The 27,645-nt window shown below is 44.6% G+C and overlaps 1 protein-coding gene across 1 annotated transcript in view; it reads right to left on the bottom strand.

Moving 5' to 3' along the window:
- The window catches only part of PDE1C (phosphodiesterase 1C), a 671,297-nt gene that overhangs the window by 254,685 nt on the left and 388,967 nt on the right, over nucleotides 1-27,645 (bottom strand). Inside the window, exon 10 of the mRNA XM_070726332.1 lies at nucleotides 11,322-11,422. Within this exon, the coding sequence (XP_070582433.1) occupies nucleotides 11,322-11,422 (101 nt within the window). The remainder of the gene's footprint in view (nucleotides 1-11,321; nucleotides 11,423-27,645) is intronic.

Genomic DNA, 27,645 nt, shown 5'->3' with positions numbered 1-27,645 from the left:
CCTTCTATAAATACTGGTGGCTGGGTGTGGTTTGATGGCTCAGCAATTGCCTGCTGTGTAGAAACTTCCTGGTGAGTCAGTGGGGTAACATCTGGGGTCGTTGATGTAGCTGAAGTATGCTGATTAGTTAATGGTTGTTGATTAGGCGTAATATCCTGAGTAGTTGGAGCTTGCAGGCTACTTAATTGTTTTGCAATATGTGTTCTGAGTCTAGTTTCTGTTTTTATGGCTGGTTTGAGGGCTGGTTTCCAGATATCTGGTAGGCGGGAGGTATCATCCCGCTTGTTCATATTTTGGGGATCTCTATCTCTATCTCTATCTCTATCTCTATCTCTATCTCTATCTCTATCTCTATCTCTATCTCTATCTCTATCTCTATCTCTATCTCTATCTCTATCTCTATCTCTATCTCTATCTCTATCTCTATCTCTATCTCTATCTCTATCTCTATCTCTATCTCTATCTCTCTCTCTCTCTCTCTCTCTATATATATATATATATATATATATATATATATATATATATATATATATATACAGTGATACCTCAAGATACGAACCCCTCGTCTTACGAACAACTCGTGATACGAACCCGGGGTTCAGAAAATTTTTGCCTCTTCTTACGAACTTTTTTCGAGTTATGAACCGGCATTCGGAGACTGCCGGGAAGCCGCGCAGCTGTTTTAAAAGGTGACAGCCGGGCGGCGGGGCTTCCCAGAAGCCTCCCGAACGCCGGTTCGTAACTCGAAAAACGTTCGTAAGAAGAGGCAAAATTTTTCTGAACCCGGGGTTCGGTTCAGGAGGTTGCTGGGAAGCCCCCCAGGCCGGCTGTGACCTTTTAAAACAGCCGCGCCGCTTCCCAGCTGTCTCCTGAAGCCGAATGCGGAAGTTCGGCTTTTGCGTTCGGCTTCGGGAGACAGCTGGGAAGCAGCGCGGTTGTTTTAAAAGGTCACAGCCGGCCTGGGGGGCTTCCCATCACCCCCCCGAACCCCGAACCCGGAAGAACGGCAATAGTTCGGGGTTCGGGGGGTGCTGGGAAGCCCCCCAGGCCGGCTGTGACCTTTTAAAACAACCGCGCCACTTCCCAGCACCCCCCGAACCCCGAACCTGTGCCGAACTTCCGGGTTCGGTGTTCGGGGGGGTGCTGGGAAGCCCAGCAAATATGAACAATCCCCAAAATATGAACAAGCGGGATGATACCTCCCGCCAACCTCGACCCCAGGGAAGGGGGGGAGGAGTGGCTATTGTTGCCAGGGAGAGCCTTTGCCTGCGTAGACTCATTGCTCCGGAAATTGCAGGTTGCGAGTCTCTCTTGATGAGGTTGGACTTAGGGGTTCAGGTGGGCTTATTTCTCACGTACCTGCCTCCCAGCTGCGTGTCAAAAGCCCTGCCTGTGCTACTCGAGGAAGTAGCCGGGTTGGCGGTGGAGTTCCCCGGACTTATTGTCCTGGGGGACTTCAATCTGCCGTCACTCGGCGAAACCTCTGGGTTGGCACAGGAGTTCATGGCCACCATGACAGCCGTGGACCTGACTCAAGTAGTTCAGGGTCCGACTCACGAGGGAGGACACGCACCTGACATGGTATTCCTTTCTGAGCAATTGAGTAATGGTCTGAGACTAAGGGGCTTAGATGCGTTGCCTTTGTCATGGTCAGACCATTTCCTACTACGGCTTGACTTCCTGGCTCCAATCCTTCCCCGCAGGGAGGCGGAACCAATTAAGATGTTCCGCCCCAGACGCCTGATGGACCCTGAGGGCTTTCAGACGGCGCTTGGGGTTATACCAGAGGCACTTGTCCACAGTTCGGCAGAGTCTCTTGCGGAGGCCTGGAACAAGGCCGCAGCGGAGGCTCTTGACCGGATTGCGCCTTTGCGACCTCTCCGAGGCGCTAGACCCCGTAGAGCTCCATGGTTCAACGAGGAGCTCCGGGAGTTGAAACGCCAGAAGAGACGTCTAGAGAAGCGATGGAGGAAGAGTAGGTCTGAATCCGACCGAACACTTGTAAGAGCTTTTATTAAGACTTACAAAGTGGCGCTCAAGGCGGCAAGATGCGCGTACCATGCCGCCTTGATTGCATCAGCGGAATCCCGCCCGGCCGCTCTGTTTAGGGTGACCCGCTCCCTTCTTAATCAGGGGGGAGTTGGGGAGCCCTTACAGAGTAGTGCCGAGGACTTTAACACGTTTTTCGCTGATAAAGTCGCTCGGATCCGAGCCGACCTCGACTCCAATTGTAAAACAGAGTCGACTGACAACGAGTCAGTCGAGGTGACTGGGGCACGTACTTGTCCACCTGTCTGGGAAGAGTTTGATCTGGTGACACCTGATGAAGTGGACAAGGCCATTGGAGCTGTGAGTTCTGCCACCTGTTTACTGGATCCGTGTCCCTCCTGGTTGGTTTCGGCCAGCAGGGAGGTGACACGGAGCTGGGCCCAGGAGATTACCAACGCTTCCTTGGGGAGGGGAGTTTTTCCATCACTCTATAAAGAAGCGCTTGTGCGCCCCCTCCTCAAGAAGCCCTCCCTGGACCCAGCCGTACTTAACAACTATCGTCCAGTCTCCAACCTTCCCTTTATGGGGAAGGTTGTCGAGAAGGTGGTGGCACTCCAGCTCCAGCGGTCCTTGGAAGAAGCCGATTATCTAGGTCCCCGGCAGTCGGGTTTCAGGCCCGGTTACAGCACGGAAACCGCTTTGGTCGCGTTGATGGATGATCTCTGGCGGGCCCGGGACAGGGGTTTATCCTCTGTCCTGGTGCTCCTTGACCTCTCAGCGGCTTTCGATACCATCGACCATGGTATCCTTCTGCACCGGCTGGAGGGGCTGGGGGTGGGAGGCACTGTTCTTCAGTGGTTCTCCTCCTACCTCTCTGGCCGGTCGCAGTCGGTGTTAGTGGGGGGCCAGAGGTCGACTCCTAGGTTTCTCCCTTGTGGGGTGCCTCAGGGGTCGGTCCTCTCCCCCCTGCTATTCAACATCTACATGAAACCGCTGGGCGAGATCATCCAAGGACATGGGGTGAGGTATCATCAATATGCGGATGATACCCAGCTTTACATCTCCACCCCATGCCCAGTCAACGAAGCGGTGGAAGTGATGTGCCGGTGCCTGGAGGCTGTTGGGGCCTGGATGGGTGTCAACAGACTCAAGCTCAACCCGGATAAGACGGAGTGGCTGTGGGTTCTGCCTCCCAAGGACAACTCCATCTGTCCGTCCATCACCCTGGGGGGGGAATTGTTGACCCCCTCAGAGAGGGTCCGCAACTTGGGCGTCCTCCTCGATCCACAGCTCACATTAGAACAACATCTTTCAGCTGTGGCGAGGGGGGCGTTTGCCCAGGTTCGCCTGGTGCACCAGTTGCGGCCCTATCTGGACCGGGACTCATTGCTCACAGTCACTCATGCCCTCATCACCTCGAGGTTCGACTACTGTAATGCTCTCTACATGGGGCTACCTTTGAAAAGTGTTCGGAAACTTCAGATCGTGCAAAATGCAGCTGCGAGAGCAGTCATGGGCTTACCCAGGTATGCCCATGTTTCACCATCACTCCGCAGTCTGCATTGGCTGCCGATCAATTTCCGGTCACAATTCAAAGTGTTGGTTATGACCTTTAAAGCCCTTCATGGCATTGGACCAGAATATCTCCGAGACCGCCTCCTGCCGCACGAATCCCAGCGACCGATTAGGTCCCACAGAGTGGGCCTTCTCCGGGTCCCGTCAACTAAACAATGTCGGTTGGCGGGCCCCAGGGGAAGAGCCTTCTCTGTGGCGGCCCCGGCCCTCTGGAACCAACTCCCCCCGGAGATTAGAACTGCCCCTACTCTTCCTGCCTTCCGTAAACTCCTTAAAACCCACCTTTGCCGTCAGGCATGGGGGAACTGAAACATCTCCCCCTGGGCACGTTTAATTTATGCATGGTATGTCTGTGTGTATGACTGTTAGTATATGGGTTTTTTAAATATTTAAATATTTTAAATTTGTCTGATTGCTTATGATTTGTTTTTACATGTTGTGAGCCGCCCCGAGTCTTCGGAGAGGGGCGGCATACAAATCTAACTAATAAATAAAATAAATAAATAAAATCTGGAAACCAGCCCTCAAACGTAACCCAGCCATAAAAACAGAAACTAGACTCAGAACACATATTGCAAAACAATCAAGCAGCCTGCAAGCTCCAACTACCCAGGATATCACGCCTAATCAACAACCATTAACTAATCAGCATACTTCAGCTACATCAACGACCCCAGATGTTACCCCACTGACTCACCAGGAAGTTTCTACACAGCAGGCAATTGCTGAGCCATCAAACCACACCCAGCCACCAGTATTTATAGAAGGAAGGCAGCTTAGGTCTCGCAGTGTTCGCCTTAGAACAAGGACAGAAACACCAACCTGAAGATGATTAATTAATTAATTAATAGAGTTGAAAGGGACCGTTAGGTCATCGAGTCCAACCCCCTGCCTGAGCAGGAAACCCTACAGCACCCCAGCCAAATGGAAGTCCAATCTCCTCTTGAAGGTGTCCAGAGTTGGGGAGTTCACCACCGCCCCTGGCAGGCAGTTCCATTGGTTGATCGCTCTGACCGTCAGGAAGTTCTTCCTTATTTCCAGGTTGAATCTCTCCTTGGTCAGCTTCCAACCATTGTTCCTCATCCGGCCCTCTGGTGCCCTGGGGAATAAAGAGACCCCCTCCTCACCGTGGCAACCCCTCAAGTATCTGTAAACTGCTATCATGTCCCCTCTAGACCTTCTTTTTTCTAGGCTGTCCATGCCCAGTTCTCTCAATCTCTCTTCATAAGTCTTGGTTTCGAGTCCCCTAATCATTTTGGTTGCTCTTTTTTGTACCTTCTCCAGAGTTTCGATGTCTTTTTTCTAGTGAGGTGACCAGAATTGGATGCAGTACTCCAGGTGGGGTCTGACCAGGGCATAGTAGAGTGGTATTAGTACTTCCCTGGTCTTGGAGCGTATTCCTCTGTTGATGCAGCTTAGGATTGATTTGGCTTTTTTGGCTGCTGCTGCACATTGCTGACTCATGTTTACTTGATTGTCCACCAAGACTCCAAGATCTCTTTCGCAGTCACTACTGCTGAGTGGGGTATCTCCCAGGCTGTATGTATGTCTAGGGTTCTTTTTGCCGAGGTGGAGGACTCTGCATTTGTCGGTGTTGAACCTCATTTTGTTGGTATGGGCCCACTGTGATAGTCTGTCTAGGTCTTTTTGTACTCTGAGCCTGTCCTCAAGGGTGTTGGCTACCCCCGCCAGCTTGGTGTCATCTGCAAATTTTATTAGTTCCCCTTTTATTCCCTCGTCCAGGTCGTTGATGAAGATGTTAAAGAGTACAGGACCCAGGACAGAGCCCTGTGGTACTCCACTGTCTACTTTTTTCCATGTGGATTTGGTGCCGTTGAGGACAACTCGTTGGGTGCGGTTGGTCAGCCAACTGTTTATCCATCTACATGTGTAGTAATCTACTCCATTTTTTTCTAGTTTGTGGATTAGGAGATTGTGGTCGACTTTATCGAAAGCCTTACTGAAGTCCAAGTATATGAGGTCCACTGAGTTGCGTTGGTCAACTGACTTGGTTATGGTGTTGAAAAATGATATGAGATTGGTTTGGCATGATTTGTTTCTGATGAATCCGTGCTGGCTATTGGATATGATCTTGTTTGTTTCTAGGAAGTGGGTAAGTTGTTTTTTGATTATTTTCTCCAGTATTTTTCCAGGTATAGAGGTCAGACTGATTGGTCTGTAGTTACCTGGGTTGGTCTTTTTGCCTTTTTTGTGGATGGGGACTACGTCAGCTCGCTTCCAGTCTTCCGGTAGGTCTCCAGTGATCCAGGATATTTGGTAGATGAGGAGGAGTGGTTCCGCTATGGTGTCTGCCAATTCTTTTAGGACTTTGGGGTGAAGTCCGTCTGGCCCTGGTGATTTGTATTCGTTGAGTTCCCTCAGGTAGTCCCTCACTGTGCTTTTGTCTATGTTGAGTTCAGTTCTGGGGCAGTTTGTTGCAGTTAAATTCCAGATTGGTTGGAGGGAGGTTCCCTTTTGCGTGAAGACTGTTGCAAAGTAGGCGTTGAGTAGCTGTGCTTGGTTATTGCTGTCTGTGATTTCTTTACCCTCTTCGTTTTTTAGTGTGACGATTGTTTCTTTGATTTTCTTCTTATTGTTGATGTGTTGGAAGAATCTTTTTTTGTTGTCTTTGACTTCCGCTGCAAGGTGTTGTTCATATTGTGCCTTTGCTGTTTTTATTTTTTGTTTGCAGGAACTGGCTGTTTGCTGATATTCCGCTTTGGTTATGAGTCCTTCTTTCCATTGTTTGTACTTAGCTTTTTTTCCTTTTATGTCATCTGCGAGGGCTTTGTTTAGCCATGCAGGTTTAGTTTTGGTTTTCCTGTTTTTCCTTTTCATGGGGATTGCGTTGTTTTGGGCGTCTATGATGCTGTTTTTTAGGATCACCCAGGCTTCCTGAGTGGTTTTTCCTTCTAAGAGTTCGTTCCAGGGGCATTGTTCAAGGTTCGCTCTGAGCTTGTTAAAGTCCGCTTTTCTGAAGTCTGGGACTGTAGTGGTGTTGGGTATAGTAGCTAGTGATTGCACTATGTTGAATTTGAGGATGACGTGGTCACTCTCTCCCAGTTTCCCTTCTTCTTCTGTTCCCTCTATTGTTTCTTCCCTGTTTGTTAGTATTAGGTCTAATATAGCATTCCCTCTGGTTCCTGTTTCAACTTTTTGGGTTAGAAAGTTGTCAGCTAGACTGGAAAGAAATTTGGCAGACTTTCCGCTTGGTGCTGAGTTAGTTTTCCAGTTGATGTCTGGGTGGTCCCCCATTATTGTTGTGCTGTGTTTGTTGCATATGTCTGTTAGTTGGCATGTGAAGAGGTCGTCCATTGTGTCTGTTTGATTGGGTGGTCTGTAGTATACTCCAATTGTGGTGTTGCTCTTTTTTTCTTTTATGTTGACCCATATGATTTCTAGGGGGTTATCATCTTTGGTTGGATGTAGTTCTGTGGCAGTGTAGTGGTCTTTGATGTATAGTGCAACACCTCCTCCTTTCTTGTTTGACCTGTTCTTCTTGAAGAGGTTGTAACCCATTATCTGTGTGTTCCAGGTGTGTGTCGTCCCACCAGGTTTCTGTGATTCCAATTAGATCATATTGGCCCTCGTGTATTAATAATTCCAGTTCGTCCTGTTTGTTTCCCAAGCTTTGTGCGTTCGTGTACAGGCATTTTAGATGTTTGTGTTTGTTTGCAGGTAGAAATTTTTTAATCTCAGGTTTGTTTGTAGGCTTGTCCCGTTCCCCTTCCTTGTTTTGTTCAGTGTTTTGTCATATAGTTTGGTCACCCTCCCCTCTCAGAGCTAGTTTAAAGCCCTCCTGATGAGTTGGGCTAGTCGGTTGCCTAGGAGGTTCTTCCCCGCTCTAGTGAGGTGTAGCCCGTCGCTTGCTAGAAGCCCTTCTTGGAGATAGTGCAGGCCATGGTCAAGGAAGCCGAAGTTCTTATGGCGACACCATCCTTTAAGCCAGTGATTTATCTGCGGGATTTTGCGTTCTCTGGCGGGGTGTCGTCCTCTAGTGGGGAGGATGGAGGAAAAAACAACCTGAGCACCTGTTTTTCTGATTGTGTTGCCCAAGTGGTCATAGTCTTTCATAATTTGGTTCATGTCTTTCCCTGTGTCGTTGATTCCCGCGTGAATCACCAATAGTGGGTAGTAGTCCGTGGGTTTGAGTATTTTGGTGAGGTTTTCAGTTATGTCAGAGATTTTAGCTCCAGGGAGGCAGCACACCTCTCTAGATTGGTTGTCTGGTCTGCAGATGGGAGGCTCAGTTCCCCTGAGGATTGAGTCTCCAATTACCAGTACTCTCCTTTTCTTTTTGGCTGGCTTGGGGTGAGGGAGGTTAGCTTCTGTTGTTGAGGCTTTTGGTGGAGTTGTGTTGTGCTTGGTTCTTGGTGGTTCTTTGTCAGATGTTTGCAGGTTTTCTTGTTCTGAGAGTACTGAATATTTGTTGCTTGTAGGCAGTGGGGTTGGGAGGAGGAGGGTTGGAGTTGGTGGAGGCTTGTTTTTTCATCTTAGGGTGATGTGTGTTCAGCTATTTACTGCTTCTGGGGCGTGGATTCGGCTTAGCTCCTCTGGGGTGTTGGTTTTGTTGGGAGTCTGATGGATTTTCTCGTTGTGATGTTGGTGCTTCAGGGTTGTTAGGTTTTTCTCTAGGTTTTCGATTTTTTCCTCAAGTAGCTGGATGAGTTTGCATTTGTTGCAGGTAAAGTTTTGGAGGTTCGAGGGGAGGAGTGAGTACATGGAGCACAAACTGCAGCACACCATGGATTCAGTTCCGTCTTCATCTATGCTTGTTCGGGGAGTGACTTCTGTGTGCATGGTTGGTGTATCTTCTCTCTCACTCTCTGTGTTGTTCTTTATGTGTGTGGTAGGTTGCAGGGTTGGTGCGGGAGAGTGCAGAGGTGACATGTCTGCTCTTGTTGCTGGGTTGGTGATTTCCTCTGCTTCCCTGGTCAGCAAACCCGGTGTTCTTTTGCCTCGCGGTGAGCTTTTAGCTTCTTCCCAGCATGCACCAGGAGTATGCAAATTACCCCCTGAAGCTCAGATTCCTGGGTGGTGAGTTCCTCTGCTTCCCTGGTCAGCAAACCCGGTGTTCTTTTGCCTCGCGGTGAGCTTTTAGCTTCTTCCCAGCATGCACCAGGGGTATGCAAATTACCTCCTGAAGCTCAGATTCCTGATGAGTGAGACCTCATCGAAACGTCGCCAGAAATTTCCAAATCCTACATGGGAAGAAACCCGAATATACCAAGACCGTCGGTTTTTCCCCTATACCACGCTTTTTCCCACCCAATGACACCATATGTCATCGCCAAACTAATAATTTTTGCAAATAAATAGCAAAAATAATAATTATTGTTAATAAATAATTTTGTTTATAAATATCAGGATCACTAAGTGTCTTATTCAATGGTGAGTACCAGTAATAATGGTGAGTAAATGGTTGTTAAGGGAATGGGAATTGGTAATTTAGGGGTTTAAAGTGTTAAGGGAAGGCTTGTGATACTGTCCATAGCCAAAAATGGTGTATTTACTTCCGCATCTCTACTTCGCGGAAATTCAACTTTCACGGGCGGTCTTGGAACGCATCCCCCGCGGAAATCGAGGGAACACTGTGTATATGTATGTATAGATAGATAGATAGATAGATAGATAGATAGATATAGATATAGATAGAGATAGAGATAGAGATAGAGATAGAGATAGAGATAGAGATAGAGATAGAGATAGAGATAGAGATAGAGATAGAGATAGAGATAGAGATAGAGATAGAGATAGAGATAGAGATATAAAGATAATCTTCCCTACCTTCTACAGTGGGTCAATCCCCAGTAAATTCACAATGTAAAGAAAAGAAAAAGAAAAAACCTTGAGGATCTTCCAAATCTTTCGTTGCACTGGCTTTTGTTGAGCCAAGAAAGACCCCAATAAAATTGTGATTTCTGTAAACAGTTACTGTAGTCAAAAACGTTAATTCTTTCACTTGGGAGAGATTTAAAGATAAAAACTTTAAATTATCTGCAAGGATCTTGAACAACATTAACTTATCTGCAGGGATCTAGAACCATCATATATTCAACTTACACTGATTCCAAACGCAAAAAAGTCCGCCGCCAGTAGGGAGCACACATGTCCTGGCCCTATGATAGTCTTGATCCCAAGGGCCAGAACGGCGACGCCACTGCAAAATTAACCACCACTGCTAGTGCCTGCCATCGGGTGCTGCAGCCCAGCAGGGGACAAGCCTCAGTTGCCCCTGGCAAATGTCTCAATCCCGGGTGCCCAAAAATCACCACCGCTGCCAACACCCACCACCGGGAGTTGTGGCCCTGAGGAGGACAACCCCGTGCTGCCCCTGGTAATGGCCATGGTTCCAGGGCCTCCAGAAATGGTGACAGCCAGTAAAACAGCTACTGCCACCACCACCAGTGCCCACAGCTAGACACCGAGGGCCCCCTGTTGTCCCAGGTGATCGCTTTGTCCCCAGGAGGACTAGCATGGAAATGGCAGAGAAAACCCCACTGCCACTGACATCGCCCGCCATTGGGTGCTGTGTCTTTACAGCGAAACAAAACTGTGTTGCCCCTGGGGATTGCCTCAATCCCCAGGGCTGGTAAAAGACAACAGATGGGCAAAAAGGCCACCGCCTCCACCCACCATCAGATGCCGAGTGAACCTGCATTTCCCCAGGCGATTGGGTCGATCCCAGGGGCTGTATCGCCGATGTCCTCTTCATCTCGCCATGGCTCCGCTCCCCCTTTCTCGTTGGGCCTGTCTGCACTTGCTAGCTGCCAGACCAAAAAAGAAAAGAGCGGGCAGCTTGCAAGCCTTTTTAAAAAGGCCGCTAGCTGGCCCCGTCACTTCCGGCCATGTGACCTGGCACTGAGCATTCAGGGAGGTCTCTCTCTGTCATGTGAGACCTCCCAGCACACGGAAGTCCATGCCGTGTTCATCTGACACCACCGCAAATGTCGGCCCTGCGCTGATGGTGCGCGGCCTCTCAATTGGCCCCCATCTTCACCCAAATCTTCAACAAATTACTGGAGATGTGCTATATTCAAATGTGAACATCAAATCTTTTTATTCACCTGTAGCTGTCTGTGCTTTTCACATCATTAATAGGCACATATATATTGATAAAGACTGCACAAATGCAATGTAGATTCTTTTCTGTGAATTTTTTTCTAAAAGTCTGGCTGTAAGATGTTACAAACCTGTGTTCAAATTTCTGCTATATGTCCATCAATCCATTAAATAAAAGTAAACCATAATGTAATGTTATTCAATTTATTTTAGATTCTCAAATAAAATTAATTGGTTTAGTATTTTATTAACTTAAAAATGAAAACATGAAAAATTTCCTCCATTCAATGGAGGAAAAAATGTGACAATTATAACAAAGAGAGGAAAAATGTCTCAATTAGATATCACTAAGAGTTGACAAAAAACCTATGGTAAATTGTGATGTCAGACATCAATAAACTTTATTAAATAAGATATTATGAAAAAGCATAGAAGTAGATATGAGGTTTATGTATATGATAATACATCATAAATTGTCACTCTAGCTTTTAATTATATAAAAAAATATTGCCATATTTAAAACTGTTAACTATAATTTTATGATCTGCCTGGAACTTTTGATGATCAAATTGTGAGAAACAAAGCTCGAACTATACTAATGAAGTTTAGACTTAGAAATTTAATGTATCTCAAACTATTAAACTCCTCAACATTTTTTAGTTTTGTTTGATCATAGCTCATATTTCAGCACTCACCGTGTTTGAATATGAAAGTTGTTTGTAGTTCCAGTATGCTCATAGTCATGTATAGCAGCTGCAAAAATCATAGCAAAGATCTCCAGTTCTGTCAACCAGTGCTGGAAAAAAGATTTTGAGAAATTAAATAATATATTATATTGCAAAGTTTAAATAAAATATTGTTTAATATAGCCAAAAATGTTGGAATCTGATATCTTTTTACTAAGACTATCACTGCTTTAGCTCCTGAATAACAATACAGAATTTTAAAAAATGTTAATCTAAATTGCTGTGCTATAGTCTACAGGCAACCTTGATATTTCTGAATTTTACTCATGGGGCATAATTTTGAAAATGTTATTGAATGTTATATAATTATTAATTATTTAATGTTCTTTGCATAGTTAATTACAAAGTATTTTAGGATTAATTGCTCATAATTAAAGAAAACTTTTCAAAGCTGATGAAGCAAATGTAAACCAGAAAAAATATTTGGTGTTTTTATTTGTGGCTATCATGACACTGGATATATATCTGAATAGAGAACAACATGTTGTTCTTCAAAGTAGCCTCTAGTTTGCTTCAAATAATGTGAGCACATTTCTGTTTAAATCTGAAAATTACAAATGTAAATAAGACAACTACCCAGGAAAAATATTGGTTGCTTAAACCAAGTTGAAATTAACAATTTAAAAAACTTTCTTAAATGTGAAATGAAAAATCAACTTTGATTTGAACCTTTCGCAGAATACCTTGCATTCATTTGCTGTATTTAGTCTTGCATCTTGCAATCTAACCCTGTGCCATAACAAATATCTTTTTTCCAATTGGTTTTCAGAAAATTCCAAAGACTTAATTTCAAATACGTGGATAGAATTGCCTTTAGGGTAGCTTATTTCTTCCAATTGATAATATTTAAGGAATTTACATTTTCACGAACAAAAATGTAGATTAGAGACAGAAATCATTGATAGATTGATTTGATTTTGTACAAGAACAGATTTCTATTTTCTATTAGATAACATAATACCTAATAAAATTTACCCAGTAGCCAACCAAATTTACAGACTACCATTTTTCTTTCTTATTTAGTAAACCCAAATTAATAACCTCAAACAAATAGATTAGATTTATTTGTGTGGTATACAAAGGGCTATGCCACCCAGAACTCCATGTTTTGAGATGGATGACTATACAAATATGCTAATTAAATAAAATATATTTTTAAAAAATCCTTCAAATAATAAATTATTTCAGCTGTCTTATCTTCATGATTATTATCACCATCATGATAAAAAAATAAAGTCATTGACTATAGAGAGAAAATTATCTGACTCAGATAAATCACTCTCTCACTTGCAGCATCTGGAATAACTTTTCTTTTTTAAAAAAAGCAAAACAAAACACAGGACACTTCCAATACACTTATCTATGTACTATTTTTCTATGGATGTTTGAAAAATTTCATCATCTAAAGATATCTAATCATTAGAATGTTTTATAAAAGCTATACTTAAATTCTAAATAGAGAAGAAAAAAAATTATTTGAAAGAAGTTAAAGGATATGTTTTCATTGTATAGTGATACCTTGTCTTACAAACTTAATTGGTTCCGGGATGAGGTTCTTAAAGTGAAAAGTTTGTAAGACGAAACAATGTTTCCCATAGGAATCAATGGAAAAGCGATTAATGCGTGCAAGCCCAAAATTCATCCTTTTTGCCAGCCAAAGCGCCCGTTTTTGCGCTCCTGGGATTCCCCTGAGGCTCCCCTCCATGGGAAATCCCACCTCCGGACTTCTGTGTTTTTGCGATGCTGCAATTTTACTAAGGCTCCTCTCACTGGGAAACCCCACCTCTGGACTTCCATTGCCAGCGAAGCGCCTGTTTTTGCACTACTGGGATTTCCCTGCTGGGATTCCCCTGCAGCATCACAAAAACATGGAAGTCCGGAGGTGGGGTTTCCCATGGAGGGGAGCCTCAGGGGAATCCCAGCAGTGCAAAAATGGGTGCTTCGCTGGCAACAGAAGTCCGGAGGCGGGGCATCCCAGCGGCGGCGATGGGTTTGTAAGGTGAAAATAGTTTGTAAGAAGAGGCAAAAAAATCTTAAACCCCAGGTTTGTATCTCGAAAAGTTTGTATGACGAGGCGTTTGTAAGATGAGGTATCACTGTATCTCCTCTTTTGAATACATTTCATAGATTTAGCATGAAATCTATATAATCAAATAATTTTCATAGATTATTCAATAAGGAGGAAATAATTTATAACAAACAATAGATCAGAAATGATATTCTGATCTGAAAGCACTGCTATATCACTGCAGCTGATTATATAAAGCAGAGTTCTACACCCAGGGATGGGCGGCAGGACGGGGTAGAACACAGTTCCACCAGTGGAAATGAAGCTGTGTGCCCAGCTCCAGCTGATTATCTCCCCCTCCCATTTTCCTCCTCCTCCTCGGAAAGTGGCAGGGAGACCAGCACCAGCTGCAGGGAGCACATTTCCTCCCCCCTCTTTTCTCAACAGCTGATCGGCACCCATTTGCCTAGTTACCCAATCTGAGGTATGGTGTGACCCAGGAAGGATAGCAAATTGTCACCCCAGAGAGAGACACTGGTGAGGTTGTAAATCAAGGACTTAACAGTTCACTTGAACGATGATTATCATTCAAGCCACTCCCACCTGGTCACATGGCCAGCAAGCCACTCTTACCCAGTCACATGACCATCAAGCCACACCCACAAAATAAGCCACATCCACAGCGTGGCAGTAAAAATTCTGGCTGCCCATTACTGTCTACACCTAATAATAATCAAAGCTTAATAGTCAAAACACCCATTTTCTAATGATTTAGGTAACATATTAAACAGAGAAATTTTTAATTTTTCCACATTATAGTATGAGGCTTTTGTAAAATCAAAACCCTTCTCCCACAGATGGAATATAAAGAATAAAATATAATAACAATCTTTCTCCTAGTGCATGTATGAAATTATATATAATTGCATGTATACAGAGATCTCTCCCTCCTAATCGGCTATTCATGCTTTAACTTGATAAATACTGTAAATATCAACGTAATATTTGAAAGATGTCCAATCTGATTATCTTGGTTCTTACCATCACTTTTTAAAAAATTTGCATTTTCAATTCTCTACCAGAAAACAATGACAGAATCAAAAATTGCTTTCCCATTATGATGTTATTCATTAAAATAATGTAGGCTACCTGCTGCCTCACTGACTTCTTGCTTCCAATAAAAAGGTAACTACCAATCAGGAAGTAGACAGGTGCACATCTACGGTTGTTTTGCAGAAAAGATCATGTATTTGTTTACACTCAGCTTTAAGGCAAATGTTTTGCTTCAATCAAAATGTACTGCCAGAAATTGGCTCCAACATAAAATTCACAGTTGGGGTCTTTATTGCTCAGTTTAAAGTTACATTCTGTGTTCAAGAATCCTGCATTCAACATATTTTACATTTCTCAGAGTTAATTATGAAAAATGTAAAAAGATGTTGAATGAAAAGTTCTTCTAAAACAGGAGAAAGTATTACTTGATTTATTTATTTATTTATTTATTTATTTATTTATTTATTTATTTATTTATTACTTAGATTTGTATGCCGCCCCTCTCCGAAGACTCGGGGCGGCTCACAACACGTGGAAACAAATCATAAATAATCTAAATTTTAAATTTTAAAGATTTAAAAAGACCCCATATACTAACAGACATAGACACAAGCATACCATATATAAATTAAACATGCCCAGGGGAAGATGTTTCAGTTCCCCCATGCCTGACGGCAAAGGTGGGTTTTAAGGAGTTTACGGAAGGCAGGAAGAGTAGGGGCAGTTCTAATCTCCGGGGGGAGTTGGTTCCAGAGGGCCGGTGCCGCCACAGAGAAGGCTCTTCCCCTAGGGCCCGCCAACCGACATTGTTTAGTTGACGGGACCCGGAGAAGGCCCACTCTGTGGGACCTAATCGGTCGCTGGGATTCGTGCGACAGGAGGCGGTCTCGGAGATATTCTGGTCCAATGCCATGAAGGGCTTTAAAGGTCATAACCAACACTTTGAATTGTGACCGGGAACTGATCGGCAGCCAATGCAGACTGCGGAGTGATGGTGAAACATGGGCATACCTAGGTAAGCCCATGACTGCTCTCGCAACTGCATTCTGCACGATCTGAAGTTTCCGAACACTTTTCAAAGGTAGCCCCATGTAGAGAGCATTACAGTAGTCAAACCTCGAGGTGATGAGGGCATGAGTGACTGTGAGCAATGAGTCCCGGTCCAGATAGGGCCGCAACTGGTACACCAGGTGAACCTGGGCAAACGCCCCCCTCGCCACAGCTGAGAGATGTTTTTCTAATGTGAGCTGTGGATCAAGGAGGACGCCCAAGTTGCGGACCCTCTCTGAGGGGGTCAATAATTCCCCCCCCAGGGTAATGGACGGACAGATGGGATTGTCCTTGGGAGGCAAAACCCACAGCCACTCCGTCTTATCCGGGTTGAGCTTGAGTCTGTTGACACCCATCCAGGCCCCAACAGCCTCCAGGCACCAGCACATCACTTCCACCGCTTCGTTGACTGGGCATGGGGTGGAGATGTAAAGCTGGGTATCATCTGCATATTGATGATAGCTCACCCCATGTCCTTGGATGATCTCGCCCAGTGGTTTCATGTAGATGTTGAATAGCAGGGGGGAGAGGACCAACCCCTGAGGCACCCCACAAGGGAGAAACCTAGGAGTCGACCTCTGACCCCCCACTAACACCGACTGCGACCGGCCAGAGAGGTAGGAGGAGAACCACTGAAGAACAGTGCCTCCCACCCCCAACCCCTCCAGCCGGTGCAGAAGGATACCATGGTCGATGGTATCGAAAGCCGCTGAGAAGTCAAGGAGCACCAGGACAGAGGATAAACCCCTGTCCCGGGCCCGCCAGAGATCATCCATCAACGCGACCAAAGCGGTTTCCGTGCTGTAACTGGGCCTGAAACCCGACTGCTGGGGACCTAGATAATCGGCTTCTTCCAAGGACCACTGGAGCTGGAGTGCCACCACCTTCTCGACAACCTTCCCCATAAAGGGAAGGTTGGAGACTGGACGATAGTTGTTAAGGACAGCTGGGTCCAGGGAGGGCTTCTTGAGGAGGGGGCGCACGAGCGCTTCTTTATAGAGTGATGGAAAAACTCCCCTCCCCAAGGAAGCATTGGTAATCTCCTGGGCCCAGCTCCGTGTCACCTCCCTGCTGGCCGAAACCAACCAGGAGGGACACGGATCCAGTAGACAGGTGGCGGAACTCACAGCTCCAATGGCCTTGTCCACTTCATCAGGTGTCACCAGATCAAACTCTTCCCAGACAGGTGGACAAGTACGTGCCCCAGTCACCTCGACTGACTCATTGTCAGTCGACTCTGTTTTACAATTGGAGTCGAGGTCGGCCCGGATCTGAGCGACTTTATCAGCGAAAAACGTGTTAAACTCCTCAGCACTACTCTGCAAGGGCTCCCCAACTCCCCCCTGGTTAAGAAGGGAGCGGGTCACCCTAAACAGAGCGGCCAGGCGGGATTCCGCTGATGCAATCAAGGCGGCATGGTACGCGCATCTTGCCGCTTTGAGCGCCACTTTGTAAGTCTTAATAAAAGCTCTTACAAGTGTTCGATCAGATTCAGACCTACTCTTCCTCCATTGCTTCTCTAGACGTCTCTTTTGGTGTTTCAACTCCCGGAGCTCCTCGTTGAACCATGGGGCTCTACGGGGTCTAGCGCCACGGAGAGGTCGCAAAGGCGCAATCCAGTCGAGAGCCTCCGCAGCAGCCGTATTCCAGGCCTCCGCAAGAGACTCCGCCGAACTGTGGATGAGTGCCTCTGGAATAACCCCAAGCGCTGTCTGAAAGCCCTCTGGGTCCATCAGGCGTCTGGGGCGGAACATCTTCATTGGTTCCGCCTCCCTGCGGGGAAGGATTGGAGCCAGGAAGTCAAGCCGTAGTAGAAAATGGTCTGACCATGACAAAGGCAATGCTTCTAAGCCCCTTAGTCTCAGACCATTTCTCAATTGCTCGGAAAGGAATACCATGTCAGGTGCGTGCCCTCCCTCGTGAGTCGGACCCTGTACTACTTGAGTCAGGTCAATGGCTGTCATGGTGGCCATGAACTCCTGTGCCAACCCAGAGGTTTCGCCAAGCGACGGCAGATTGAAGTCCCCCAGGACAATGAGTCCGGGGAACTCCACCGCCAACCCGGCTACCTCCTCGAGTAGCACAGGCAGGGCTTTTGACACGCAGCTGGGAGGCAGGTACGTGAGAAATAAGCCCACCTGGACCCCTAAGTCCAACTTCAACAAGAGAGACTCGCAACCCGCAATTTCCGGAGCAATGAGTCTACGCAGGCAAAGGCTCTCCCTGGCTATAATAGCCACTCCTCCCCCCCCCTTCCCTGGGGTCGAGGTTGATGCCATATCTGAAACCCGGCTGGGCAAATTTCAGAGAGAGGAACACCTCCCTCCGGGCCCAGCCAGGTTTCATTAATACACGCCAAGTCGGCCTCCTCATCCAGGATCAGATCCCGGATGAGGAGAGCTTTATTTACCACCGACCTGGCGTTAAGCAGCAGCAACCTGAGCCCAGGGCCAGAGTTACACTCATAACCAGTACCCAAGATTGGGCTCACGGAGCCAGGACAAGGGACCGTTATTAAGCAACGGTCCCTCGTTCCCCTGGAACAGCTAGCTCTGTGGCCCCCGCCATATCTGCCTCTTCCCAGCAACACAGGGATATTCCGACCCTCTGCCACCCCAGAGATCGGTGCCCCTCCCTCTCCTGTCTCCCGAGTGTTAGGTGGGCCAAATCTATCATTCACACTACTATCAATCAACTCATCCATACCATAACCCCACCCACCCCCACCACCCCAATCATACCAATCATTCCATTCATACCCACACGTATATGTACCCCAGTCACTCATTATAAAGAACCCCAATTATGTTAAAAAGTAATTAAATTGATTAAAAAAATTGATTAAAACATGATTAAAATTATATAAAAATATATTTTATTATATTTTTCCCGTGTGGGAGTTTTGTTGTGGCTAAATATATTTTAAAATGCATTGACTCTAAATATTTTTAAATCATTTCATGAAGTATAGCAATTGTCAGTGTGTGTGTGTGTGTGTGTGTGTGTGTGTAGATTGTAGATGGATGGATGGATGGATGGATGGATGGATGGATGGATGGATAGATGGATGATAGGATATTTTGCTTCCATAATAAGTACTATATATATACAGTCTTCGGAGAGGGGCGGCATACAAATCTAAGTAATAAATAAATAAATAAATAAATAAATACCTTAGATTAGTGATGGTTAACTTTTTTGGTGCCGAATGCCCAAGTGTGTGAATTCCTGAACCCACAAAACGCAATGTGATCACCCGTCCATGCGTGCCCCCTGCCCCCATACATGTGTGCTCATCCCAGTGCATGTGTGCATGTCCCCATGCATACAGGGGCCACCTCTGCCCCATTTTGGGCTGGAAAGCCTCCTGCATCAACCTGGAAGCCAAAATGCGGTGGGGAGGCTTGTAGCGGTAAAAAGGTTGCAGCTGTAGGTCATTCATGTCGACAAAGAGGCTGTGGTGGCAGACCGTTCATGCTGGCAAAGAAGCTGCAGCAGCAGGCCATTCATGCTGGCAAAGAGGCAGCAGTGGCAGATCATTTGCACCATGAAAAAGACTGTGGCTGCTGGTCACTTGCCCTGGCAAAGAGGCTGATGCTGCAGGCCATTTGCACTAGCAAAGAGGCTACATGTGTAGGCCGGCAAAGAGGCAGCGGCGGTGGTGGCAGACCAGTGTCTTGGGGCAGAATCATGTCCAGCTGCACCAACAAAGGCAAACTACCAAATGCAATGTGAGCATCCTCCTGTGCATGCAACATGCACCCCCCCCACATGCACTAATTCCCCTGTGCATGCACAGCAGAGACACAAAGATCAGCTGGCAGGCAGGAGTTGTGCATGCATGTGCAGTGGAACTGGGCAGGGGCAACAGCTGGCATGCCCACAGAGAGGGCTCTGCATGCCACCTGCCATAGATTTGTCATCACGGCCTTAGAGTATACAAAACTTTTTTAGCTGGAAACAATTATACTGAGTGTCCTTCTTACTTTTATTTTGTTCCAATATTTAGAGAGCATACATTGGTTTTATCACATTCTGGAATCAAACAGTCATTTTTCATCATATTGTTTTGATATTCTATGGGTGCGGGAAGGTTTGGAACATCCCAACTTGAGTTTCTTTCTCTCTACCTGCTCTCTTTTAGGGCTAAGCTAATGTTAATGTAACTATCCTTGCATTCCTTATTCAAGGTTATCACTGAACATATTTATGCCAACTTAATTAATACTGATTTAATTCTTGCTTTTATTACTGGAGTTGGAGATAGTGAGGAGATTATGATATTTCTTTATTTATTTATTGTTTGACTTTATAGGCTGCCCTTCCCCACTGGACTCAGGGAATAACTGTAATTTCAAAAGCATATGTACAGAAATGGATGTTATTGCTGCTACTGGGTTCCACTCGCTGATTCACCTGGGTCAAAATATTGATATTCAGGCATTATTCTAGATGGCTGATTGCAAACAGGACTCTAATTGCTAGATTAAAAACGCATATAAACCCCAATAAAAAAGGTAAATGAGTCAATGGAAGATATTTTTGTGGTCATGTGGTCAGCATGACTTTCCCACAAAAGTGGTAACTATTTATCAGTATGCTATTGAGATTGTAGGTTGACAGGAGCTGGGGCAAGGATAGGAGCTGATCCTGTGGTATGGTGCCCAAGTCTTAAGCACATATTCTTCCCCATAAATGCACATTGGCAGAATCTCTGCCAGCAGCAGTTGCAGTGGAGCCATATCACATGGGCGTGGCCATTTTCAGGAGCTGGGGCGATCTCATGAGAGGTCATGCATGCAAAGCCAGCAACAGGATGGAGCCGGGGCTGCTATATAAGGCTGCCCACCATGCTGCCACCTCTCTTTCTCACCAGGATGCAACAGCTTAGCCAGGAGGCCACGGGGTACCCAGACAAGCTGAAGATCAGGAGGCAGGCCAGGCAAGTAGCTGTGGCCATGCGGCAGGGTGTAGCAACAGACCTTTTAGAACACAGCCAGCTTAGGGTTTGGCACCATCTACTGTTGACTGTTAAGACTGCTGAATGCTTTTAAGAACAGCTGATTGACTGACTTTCCCTATATTGTTATTGTGCTTTTAATTCTTTTATTGTTTTTTTATTGTTTTTAGTTAAATCATCTGTTTTATTAGTGGGTTTAATTATGTTATTAGTGGGTCTAATATTAATAGTTGACCTTTTAACTATTTTAATTAATTAATTTTAACTTTTATATATTTTAAATTAACTTTTTTGGGGGTAATTTTAGCGATGGATATTTGGAATCGGATGGAAGGCATATATGAAATGAATGGAATGAATGATTGGATTAATTTGCGGAATGGATGGGATGGGTCAGACTATAGTATGGATGAGGTGAATGGTAATTGTAATTTATATGAGATGAATGAGCGGTGTGGGTGGGATGCTATGTATGGGTACAATGAGGATAGTTTGAATGCAGAATTTAGCCTACCTGGCGATAGAGAGACAGGAGGGATGGAGGCATCTTTCTCTGGGGTGACAGAGGGCCAGAATATTCCAGTCCTGCTGGGGAGAGGTAGAAATGGCGGGAGTCACGGGGCTAGCCGTTCTGGAGGAAAAAGAGATCGCTGCTTAATAGTGATCCCTTGTTCCGGTTCCATGAGCTCAACCCGGGGTTCTGGTGACGAGTGTAATCCAGACCCTGGGCTCAAGCTGCTGCTGCTCAATGCCAGATTGGTAGTAAACAAAGCTCTCCTCATCCGGGATTTAATCCTGGATGAGGAGGCTGATCTGGCATGTGTGACTGAAACCTGGCTGGGCCCAGAGGGAGGAGTTCCTCTCTCGGAATTATGCCTAGCTGGGTTTCAGATATGGCATCAGCCTCGACCCCAGGGAAGGGGGGGAGTGGCTATTGTAGCCAGGGTGAACCTTCGCCTGCGTAGACTCATTGCCCCCGAGATTGCAGGTTGTGAGTCACTCCTTGTGAAGTTGGATTCAGGGGTTCAGATGGTCTTGTTACTCATGTACCTGCCTCCCAGCTGCGTGTCAACAGCCCTGTCTGTGCTGCTCGAGGAGGTGGCCAGGTTGGCGGTGGAGTTCCACGGACTTATTGTCCTGGGGGACTTCAATCTGCCATCACTCGGAGGTTACTCTTGATTAGCACAGGAGTTCATGGTCACCATGACAGCCATGGACCTGACTCAAGTAGTTCAGGGTCCGACTCATGAGGGTGGACACATGAGTCAGAGCAATTGAATAAGGGTCTGAGACTAAGGGGCTTAGAAGCATTGCCTTTGTCATGGTCAGACCATTTTCTACTGTGGCTTGATTTCCTGGCTCCAATTGTCCCCTGCAGGGAGGCGGGACCGATTAAGAGGTTCCGCCCCAGATGCCTGATGGACCCTGAGGGCTTTCAGAGGGTGCTTGGGGTTTTAGCAGATTCACTCGCCCACAGCTTGGCAGAGTCTCTTTCTGAGGCCTGGAACAAGGCTGCAGCAGAGGCTCTCGACTGAATTGTGCCATTGCGACCTCTCTGTGGCACTAGACCCCGTAGAGCTCCATGGTTCAACGAGGAGCTCCAGGAGTTGAAACGCCAGAAGAGACGTCTAGAGAAGCAATGGAGAAAGAGTAAGTCTGAATCCGATCGAACACTTGTAAGAGCTTTTATTAAGACCTACAAAGTGGCGCTCAAGGCGGCAAGATGTGCGTACCATGCCGCCTTGATTGCATCAGCGGAATCCTGCCCGGCCGCCCTGTTTAGGGTGACCCGCTCCCTTCTAAATCAGGGGGGAGTTGGGGAGCCCTTGCAGGGTAGTGCCAAGGAATTTAACTTGTTTTTCGCTGATAAAGTCACTCGGATCTGGGCTGATCTTGACTCCAATTGAGTCAGTCGAGGTGACTGGGGCTAAACGTCTTTGTCCATCAGTCTGGGGGGAGTTTGACTTGGTGACACCTGATGAACTGGACAAGGCCATTGGAGCTGTGAGTTCCACCACCTGTCTACTGGATCCGTCTCCCTCTTGGTTGGTTTCGGCCAGCCAAGAGGTGACAAAGAGCTGGGCCCTGGAGATTGTCAATGCCTCCTTAGGGAGGGGGTCCTTTCTGGCCCTTTATAAGGAGGCACTTGTGCGCCCCCTCCTCAAGAAGCCTTCCCTGGACCCAGCCGTGTTTAATAACTACTATCCAGTCTCCAACCTTCCCTTTATGGGGAAGGTTGTTGAGAAGGTGGTGGCGCTCCAACTCCAGAAGTCCTTGGAAGAAGCCGATTATCTAGATCCTCAGCAGTCTGGATTCAGGCCTGGCTACAGCATGGAAACTGCTTTGGTCACGTTGATGGATGATCTCTGGCGGGCCCAGGACAGGGGCTTGTCCTCTGTCCTGGTGCTTCTTGACTTCTGAGCGGCTTTCGATACCATCACCCATGGTATCCTTCTGCACCGGCTGGAGGGGTTGGGAGTGGGAGGCACTGTTCTTCAGTGGTTCTCCTCCTACTTCTCAGGTCAGTCGCAGTCGGTGTTAGTGGGGGGTCAGAGGTTGACCTCTAGGTCTCTCACTTGTGGGATGCCTCAGGGGTCGGTCCTCTCCCCCCTGCTATTTCATATCTACATGAAACCGCTGGGTGAGATCATCCAAGGGCATGGGGTGAGGTATCATCAATATGCAGATGATACCCAGCTATACATCTCCACCCCATGTCCAGTCAACGAATAAGTGGAAGTGATATGCCGGTGCCTGGAGGCTGTTGGGGCCTGGATGGGCGTCAACAAACTCAAACTCAACCCAGACAAGACGGAGTGTCTGTGGGTCTTGCCTCCCAAGGACAATTCTACTTGTCCGTCCATTACCCTGGGGGGGGAATGTTGACCCCCTCAGAGAGGGTTCACAACTTGGGCATCCTCCTCAATCCACAACTGACATTGGAACATCATCTTTCGGCTGTGGCGAGGAGGGCATTTGCCCAGGTTCGCCTGGTGCACCAGTTGCGGCCCTATTTGGACAGGGAGTCACTGCTCACAGTCACTCATGCCCTCATCACCTTGAGGTTCGATTACTGCAACGCTCTCTACATGGGGCTACCTTTGAAAAGTGTTCGGAAACTTCAGATTGCGCAGAACGCAGCCGCGAGAGCCATCGTGGGGCTTCCAAGATTCGCCCATGTTTCTTCAACACTCCATGGCTTGCATTGGCTGCCGATCAGTTTCCGGTCACAATTCAAAGTGTTGGTCATGACCTTTAAAGCCCTACATGGCATTGGACCAGATTACCTCCGGAACTGCCTGCTGCTGCACGAATCCCAGCGACTGATAAGGTCCCACAGAGTTGGCCTTCTCCGGGTCCCATCGACTAAACAATGTCGTTTGGCGGGCCCCAGGGGAAGAGCCTTCTTGGTGGTGGCCCTGGCCCTCTGGAACCAACTCCCCCCGGAGATTAGAACTGCCCCCACCCTCCCTGTCTTTCGTAAACTACTCAAGACTCATTTATACCGCCAGGCATGGGGGAGTTGAGATATTCCTTCCCCCTAGGCTATTACAAGTTATGCATGGTATGTTTGTGTGTATGTTTGGTTTTATAAATAAGGGTTTTTAGTTGTTTTATTATTGGATTGTCACATGTTGTTTTTATCATTGTTGTTAGTCGCCCCGAGTCTACGGAGAGGGGCGGCATACAAATCCAACAAATTATTGTTATTATTATTATTTTTATTAATTGGTCGTAATTATCTTTTTTTTACGGTACTATGATTTGAAATCATCCATATTCCCAAGTATTTTATCTTTTTGATTGTCTTTATGTTAATCAAATCTTCCAAAAATATAATTTGTTTTGGGGATATGTTTTTAGTTAGAACTTGAGTCTTTGTCTTATTAATTTTTAAGCCAGTTACTTCACCAAATTTATATATTTCCTTTAGTAAGATCGGGGCAGTTTCTATTGGATCCTGTACAATGAAGACAACAACATCTGCAAAAGCTTGTAATTTGAATTGTTCTTTTTTAATACTGATACCCTGGATTAAATTATTGTTTCTTATATTATTTAGAAGTGTTTCAATGGCCAAAATGAAAATCAATGGAGCTAGTGGACATCCTTGACGTACTCCTTTTGTTAATGGTATTTTTTCAGTAATATTGTTGAAAAGAATTTTCGCAGATTGTTGCGAAAAAAATAGCTTTAAGTAAATTAAGAAAGTTTTCACCCAAGTCCATATATTCAATTTGGGTAATAAAATAGTCCCATTGTAAACTATCAAATGCCTTCCCTAAGTCCATAAATATTAAAGCTACTGGTTTGTCAGAATGTTTATCGTAATATTCAAGGGTGTTTAATATTATGCTTGTATTGGTTGTTATGTTTCTTGAGGGCAAAAATCCATTTTGATCCGTATGGGTAATGGTATTTAATATTTTCTTAAAATGGTCTGCGATTATTGAAGTAAAGATTTTATAATCAGTGTTGAGCAATGATATAGGTCTATAATTTTCAAGATGTTCCTTATTTTGGTTGTTTGTGTATGCTTCTGACCAAGATTTAGGTAATTTAGCGTATAACAATGCGTCATTGTAAATATGTAACATTATAGATTGTGACATATCTATATGCTGTTTGTAGAATTTGGCAGGAATTCCATCAGGACTAGGAGTTTTATTATTTTTTTGTTTTGCAATAGCAATTTTAAGTTCTGTAATAGTAATTACATCATTTAGCATAAGTCTTTGTTCATCTTTTATTAGTATTTTTTCATTTTGTTGTAAATAATTTAGTATTGTTTTATTATCTATTTTTACGATGTTGTATAGTTGTTCATAAAAGTTGTGTATTATTTGTATTTTATCAGTATTAGTGGACTTCAAGTGTCCGAAATTGTCATATAATGTTTCAATGTTCTTATCTAATTTTTGATGAACTAGTTTGAGAGCTAACCATCGACCCGGTTTATTGGCTGATTCAAAATAAACTTGTTTTGCCATTTTTAATTTATGGGAAAGTTGCTGTTGTGTTATTAAATTCATTTGATGTTTAATGGTTTTTATTTCTGCCAGAGTTGAGGTATTTTGAGGGTCCATTTGCAAAGCCTTTTCAGCATATTCTAAATATATATTTAGTTTCTGTAATTTCTCTTGTTTTTATTTTGTTTTATTTAATGAGTGAGATATATAAATTCCTTGAATAAAGGCTTTGGTAGAATCCCATACTACTTGTTGTGAGGTTTCAAAAAAAAAGTAGATAGATCACGTTGTATTTTTTCTTGGAATTGTTGTTGGTTAATAATTGTTGAATACATGGACCATTTTTGTGGTTGCTTGTTATTTAGTTTTCTGAAAATTATTAGTAGAAGGTTATGGTCTGCCCAAGTGGCGTTCTGTATTTGTATGTCTATAGTTTCATTTAAAATTTCTAAGTTGAACCAAGCCATATTGATACGTGAGAAAGAAAGTGTATTGTTTAGAATCAGGGTGGTAATATCTTCCAAATATCTTTTAGTGCAAATTCATAGACTAAAGAGTCAAATGTGGATGGGAGTATCTTCTTTAATTTATGTTTGGAAGTGCCTTTATAGTCCTTAGTTCTGTTTGAAATAGCGTTGAAGTCTCCAATTATAATAACATTTGTTATATCCAGCTCTAAAAAAAATTTATGGAGGTTTTTAAAGAAAATAGATTGGTTAGTAGAGGGAGCATATATTCTTATAATGGTAATTTTGTTATGTCCTAAGTTTAATTGTACTATAAGTGTTTGACCAGTTTGATCAGCATAGATAAATTTTGGAAAAAAGGTCTTTTTAACATGTATAGCTATGCCTCTTTTTTAAATAGAGGCCGATGCAGTAAATAGTTCTCCGATACTGGGAAATGTAGTAAATTCACCTCATCTTTTAAAATGGGTGTTTCTTGGAAACATATTATATCATAGTTATAATTGATTAATTTATGGAAAAAAATATATTCTCTTTTTGTGCGAATTGAAACCATTGATGTTAGTAGAAAATAGAGTGATCTGATTTTGTAGAGAGTTAATGTACGACCTCCTTTCCTTTCTCTCTTTGGGCTTCTGCCTTTGCTCGGGTTGTTGGTCCTCTTCTTGCATATTCGTCATCCAGTTGTTTTAATTGGAGGACCTTATCTAATAAATTGTCATCTGAGCTAAGCTCTTCAGACATAGGTTTGTCTCTATTATCATCTTCTCTTCATTTTATATCTTCGATTGTTTTGAGCATTTGATCATAGAATTCCTTTGCTTCTTCAGGTGATGTAATTTTGTGCTTTTTATCTATCTTATGCCTTCAGGGATAAGCCATCTGAATGATATATTGTTCTTGTTTAGTTTGTTGAGTATAATTTGATACGGCTTTCAGCCTTGGTATTTGTCAAAGAACAACAATTTCTCTTCCTTTATAAGATACCTTATTTTCTTTAGACATATTATATACCTCATCATGGATGGTTCATTTGAGAAATCTAATATGAACTTCTCTTGGAAGTCTGTGGCGCCTTGCATAAGATGTCGAGACTCGATAAATTTCATCTGTATGGTCAATCTTTTCTTGGGGAGTCTTGCTGATTATGTTCGCAAGTATCTCAGCCATTGTATGGGGCAGATCTTGGTGTTCTGATTCGGTAACATTTTAAAAGTGGAGGAAGAATGCTGATTTTTCTAATTCCAGATTAATTATTGATTCTTCTAAGTTTTTATTGATGTATTCAGTTCTTGCTTCATTAAATTTTAGCTGCGTGTTCACCCTGTCATTAGTTTCTTCTATGTTTTTTATTTTTTGGACATTCTGTGTTAGTATCCCTTGGATGTCTTCCATTCTTCTGTAAAGTTTTTCCATGCATTCATCAAGGTGTCTCACATGGTCTTCTATTTTTTTATGTCCTCCTTCATTGCTCCCATAGTTCCAGTTAAGACATCCTAGTTGCAGTCTATCGACTCTTGCATCTTGGTCATCATGTCGAAGAGTGAGTTTAAAATAATAGTTGGTGTTGATTGTGAGGGTTGCGCCATAGATGGTTTTTCTGCTAATACCATTTCTGTGGTACACTGGGAAGCAGGAGTCGATGGTTGTATAGTGTTCTTCTTCCAAGATTTTGTTATAGTAGATTGAGTCAAAGAGGACATCTTAAATTTGTTCAAAATGAAGTCCAATGTGATCATAAAGTTTTAAAGATTAATTGTAGAAG

The sequence above is a fragment of the Erythrolamprus reginae genome, chromosome Z (genome assembly GCF_031021105.1).
Source record: "Erythrolamprus reginae isolate rEryReg1 chromosome Z, rEryReg1.hap1, whole genome shotgun sequence".
Taxonomy (NCBI): domain Eukaryota; kingdom Metazoa; phylum Chordata; class Lepidosauria; order Squamata; family Dipsadidae; genus Erythrolamprus; species Erythrolamprus reginae.
This window is presented reverse-complemented; position numbering and strand designations above follow the sequence as displayed.